The sequence below is a fragment of the Portunus trituberculatus genome, chromosome 5 (assembly GCF_017591435.1).
Source record: "Portunus trituberculatus isolate SZX2019 chromosome 5, ASM1759143v1, whole genome shotgun sequence".
NCBI lineage: Eukaryota > Metazoa > Arthropoda > Malacostraca > Decapoda > Portunidae > Portunus > Portunus trituberculatus.
Window position 1 is genome coordinate 6,446,577 of NC_059259.1, and position 5,359 is coordinate 6,451,935.

Sequence of the window (5,359 nt, forward strand, 5' to 3'; positions counted from 1 at the left end):
TAATCCAACCTGACCCAATCCAAACACACTTACGTAAACCAGCCCCCCACACCTGCTAACCCACACCTGCTAACCCACACCTGCTGACCCACACCTGCTGACCCACACCTGCTGACCCACACCTTCTAACCCACACCTGCTAACCCACACCTGCTGATCCACACCTGACCCACACCAAACCCACACCTGCTAACCCACACCTGTAATCCACACCTGCTGACCCACACACACCTTCCCTCAACAGGTGTGGCGGTGGACGTGGGATGCGCGGCGGGGTGTACGCTGTGCTCTCCAATGAACGGGTGTCTATCCTGCGAGGCGCCTTATTTTTTAATGCTGCACAGGGACGGGGCGCGCCAGACTGCCTCCTGCGCCAAGACGTGTCCCAGGGGCTTCTTCAAGGTCAGGAAGAAGAGGAACGGCTTCTGCACTAGTAAGTACGGAGGGCGGTGATATGTGGTTTAGAATAGAATACAGCTTATATATAGGCAGGTGTGTTATATTGAGGTAGCGCCAGAATTAATGACTGCACCTGTGTTCTTGTGTCCTAATCCCTTCAGTAGCGTGGCGTGTTTCCATATTCGTTCTGCTTACTGTTTGGTGGTTCTATACAGCTCCAGAAATTTATATTGGGGGTTAAAATAGTGAAGACTGTGGTTATTAATCTTCTGGCCTCCATAGACCGTTACTAATGTCAATAAAATGGTCTTATTGTAGCTAAACTGTCTTAAAATGTCATAAAACACATGCGAAACTCTCTTAAAATCCCCAAAAACATGCCAAACTCTCTTAAAATCTCCCAAAACATGCCAAACTCTCTTAAAATCCTCAAAAACATCTCAAACTCTTTTAAAATCCTCAAACACATGCCAAACTCTCTTAAAATCCTCAAAAATGTGCCAATCTCTCTTAAAATCTCCAAAAACATGCCAAACTCTCTTAAAATCTCAAAAGCATACCAAACTCTCTTAAAATCCCCAAAAAACATGCCAAACTGTCTTAAACTGCCCTAAAAAATACCAAACTGTCTTAAAATGCCCTAAAAAACATGCAAAAACTCACTTAGAATGCCCTAAAAAACATGCCAAACTGTCTTAAAAAACATATATTGGGAATTAAAATAGTGAAGACTCTAGCCATTAATCCGACCTCCATAGACCCTTCCTAATGTCAACAAAATCGTCTAGTCACACCCAAAACTCAAGATAACAGCCTGCCAATACTGAAGGGCTTAAATAACTCCACGTGTTTGTTTCAGAGTGCACGATGCTGGGCTGTGAGGAGTGCCTGGGCCCTCACTACTGCTCCACCTGCCAACAACACTACTTCAACTACTTCGGTAAATGCATCAGAGAAACGGCAGGTGAGACAAGAGGTCATATTCCCACACACTTCTGTAATTCATCTCCACTATTTCAATTGACACTATTTTTTTTTCTAAGGTGTTTGTATGGTCCTAGAGACAGAGTGAGAAGATTTCTATATTATGAACTGAAGAAGCACTCTTGTGGTGAGAGAGCAAAGCGTTTTTAAGGGTGTTTTTACGGTTCTAGAGACAGAGTGACAAGATTTCTACATTATTAACTGAGAAACACTCTTGAAAACCCTGCTAATCATCTCTGTAACCTTGGAAAACGATCGTGGTGAGAGGGCAAAGCGTTTCAGAATACGGACTAAGGACGCCGCGGGTTACTCAGACAGGTAGACAGGCGGACAGTTAATTTAGACAGGTTAGTAATTCAAAGTAGGGTAGAGACATAAGTGGTTACTGTCAGTTGCTTAAGACAGGTGAAGCAGGTGTAAAGGGGATATGATACTCGTTACTGATTAAACAGGTAAGATAAAGACAGAGAAAGGGTTACTGTCATTTGCTTTAGACAGGTGAACAGTTAATTAAGACAGGTGCGTGAAGGGAATATGGTACACGTTACTGATTAAACAGGTAAGATAGAGACAGAGAAAGGGTTACTGTCATTTGCTTTAGACAGGTGAACAATTAATCTAGACAGGTGCGAAGGGAAAATGACACAGGTTACTCATTTAGACAGGTCAATAACTCAAGCTAGAGACAGAGAAGGCAAGCAAAGAGGTCACAGTAGGGTCACAAGAGGAAGTTCACACCACACTCTCCCTCCCCATCCCTGATCCAGTGCTTGTGGGACCTCGCTGGGAACAATTATCTTCTCTGCGTGTGTCTACTGCCTCCTCCTGTGTGTGTGTGTGTGTGTGTGTGTGTGTGTGTGTGTGTGTGTGTGTGTGTGTGTGTGTGTGTGTGTGTGTGTGTTCCAATTATCAACCAGATCTAGTATTGTTTCTTCACTGATCGAATATGAAGGATTAGAATTAGCTTGTGTGTGTGTGTGTGTGTGTGTGTGTGTGTGTGTGTGTGTGTGTGTGTGTGTGTGTGTGTGTGTGTGTGTGTTAATAAGCCCACACCTTCCCACCAGGTAACAGCAGCACAGACCCCCATATGAGCACCACACTGACGAAGACGATGACGAAGGAAGAAGAAGAAGAGGAAGGAGAAGGAGGAGAAGGAAGACGAAGAAGATGAAGCAAACAAAAGAGAAGAAGAGATGAAGATACAACCATCATCACCACTTCAAAACACCACCACAACTACTACTACTGCTACTACTACTGCTACACCATCTAAGGGCATCGCAGTAGCCTCTCCTTCGCCCCCTCCGTCAGACAGGGCGCGGCGACCCCCACACTCAGGGAGGGACGTGCCAGACCCTGCAGAACAAGACGAAGAAGAAGGAAGGAGAAACAAGGAAACAGAGACACAGTAGAAGAGAAGAAAGGGAAAAAGAAGACAGGGAGAAGAGGAAACAGAAGAGAATGCACTAGAAGAGAGAGAAGGAGAAAGAGAAGGAGGAGAAAGGGGAGAAGGAGAAGGAGGAAAAACAGGAGAAAAACTAACACTACTACTACTACTACTACTACTACTACTACTACTACTACTATTAGACCTACTGCAGTGGTGTCAGAAAAAACAATAACAACAAGAATGATTGATTTGTCGTTAATGAAGGAGGGAGAGCAAGGGAGGGAGGGGAGGGAGGGGATAGATAGGCCTACCCTCCCGTCCACACACCTGGTAGGCCGAAAATTCTTGTACAATAGGCCTAGGGAGATGGCCAGGTACAAAAAGTCGAAGGCTTACAGAAGAATGAAGCCACGTAACACAAAGGGGGAAAAAATTAGCCATGTTGATTGATTCTACTACTACTACTACTACTACTACTACTACTACTACTACTACTACTACTACTGTTGTTGTTGTATGTACGTTTAGAGGTGCAGTTTAATTCCTTCATTCACGATTTTTTTTTTCATTTCTTTCACTCGTCCGTCCACACACACACACACACACACACACACACACACACACACACACACACACACACACACACACACACACAGGTAATCATTCCGTCCATTTCTTATCAGGAAATTATTTACGTAGTTGAGAAAAAAATAAACAGAAAAGAAAAAAAAGGGAAAAAAAGGGAAAATGGGAAAATAGTTGTAGTAAATGTAATATGTAAATAGTTTTATGTTGAGAGAGAGAGAGAGAGAGAGAGAGAGAGAGAGAGAGAGAGAGAGAGAGAGAGAGAGAGAGGTATATCTATCTATATATTCACCTATGTAGAAAAATAGCAATAGTTATCTCACTATCTCACTATCTTTAACACACACACACACACACACACACACACACACACACACACACACACAGAGTTTTCAATATAAATGTGTAAATTAAACCATAGGAACGAAAATCACTTATGTTGTTTCTTATCCTCGCCTTTAAGAACACCAAAAAAGAAAGAAAGAAAGAAAGAAAGAAAGAAAAGAAAGAAAGAGAGAAAGAAAGAAAAGAAAGTGATAATAATAATAATAATAATAATAATAATAATAATAATAATAATAAGAAGAAGAAGAAGAAGAAGAAGAAGAAGAAGAAGAACAAGAACAAGAACAAGAACAAGAACAAGAACAAGAAGAGGAAGAACAAGAAAAAGAAGAAGAAGAAGAAGAAGAAGAAGAAGAAGAAGAAGAAGAAGAAGAAGAACCCTTAATTAATTAGTCATCAGGTGAGAAGGTAAACAGGTAAATAGAATAGAAACACACCTGAAATATTGGACCATTAATTAATTACACACACACACACACACACACACACACACACACACACACACACACACACACTGCAATATATAACTAGGTACTCACCAATCATCATCATCAGCAGCAGCAGGAGGAGGAGGAGGAGGAGGATAGGGAAGCAGAAATAGAGGTGTGAAAGTAAGCAAGTGAAGGAAGGACAGGTGAAGAAAAGTAATGTTGACTTGTTACGCTCTTTTTTCCTATTTTCCGTTTTCTTTATTTTTTTTAGTTTCCCCTTCCATTTTCTATAAGGCTTTCCGTTTTCTGTCATCGTTCACTATTTATTGTTTTTATTAATTTTTTTATATATTTTACTACATTTTTATTTTTCACTCTTCACTTTCACTTTTTCGTCACTATCATTCACTTTTCACTTTATTTTTTTCTTTACTTTTTGGTCATATTCATGTTCACTTTTTTCATCATTTTTCACAATATTTATTTTTTCTCTTTTTTTTTTGGTCATTTTCATTCATTTTCACTATTTTTCATATCACTATCATTCACTTTTCACTATTTATTTTTTTTTCTTTTCTTTTTGGTCATATTCATTTTCACTTTTTTCATCATTTTTCACAATATTTTTTTTTTTTTTTGGTCATTTTCATTCATTTTCACTATTTTTCATATCACTATCATTCACTTTTCACTATTTAATTTTTTTTCCTTTTCTTTTTGGTCCTTTTCATTCATTTTCACTATTTTTTTTCAGATCACTATCATTCACTTTCGTTTTATGTTTGGTCACTATCATTCGTTCTTCATATTCTGTCACAATTATTCACTTTCACCTTGTTTTTCTTTCTTCATTATTATTCACTACTATAATCATTTCCTTCTTCCTTCATCATCATTCACACCATCATATGTTATTTCCTTTCTTCTTCCTTCATTATCATTCACTATCACCATATTTTCTTTCTTTCTCCTTCCTTCCTTCATCATCATTCACACCTTCATATTTTTTTCTTTCTTCCTTCATCATCATTCACAACCCTCATATTAATTTCTTTCCTTCATTATCATTCACTATCACTTTCATTCACTCTCACACTCATTATAATTTATTTCCACACGCTTGGTCAGTCACAATTTTTCATCATTCACCATTTCACTCGCTATTCATCCCCTTCATTGTCACACCTGAGAGAGAGAACCAGGTAAGAATTAGGCTCCAAACCAC

General features: G+C 39.5%; 1 protein-coding gene across 5 annotated transcripts in view; it reads left to right on the plus strand.

Annotated features, from left to right (window-relative positions):
- Positions 1-2,871, plus strand: part of LOC123513196 (R-spondin-4-like) — a 67,372-nt gene extending 64,501 nt beyond the window's left edge. For all 5 annotated transcript variants that reach the window (XM_045270182.1, XM_045270191.1, XM_045270210.1 and 2 more), the window contains 3 exons: positions 245-433; positions 1,259-1,363; positions 2,448-2,871. In XM_045270182.1, coding sequence (XP_045126117.1) covers positions 245-433; positions 1,259-1,363; positions 2,448-2,554 — 401 coding nt within the window. In that variant the 3' untranslated portion in view covers positions 2,555-2,871. The remainder of the gene's footprint in view (positions 1-244; positions 434-1,258; positions 1,364-2,447) is intronic.
- The last annotated feature ends 2,488 nt before the right edge of the window (positions 2,872-5,359 follow it).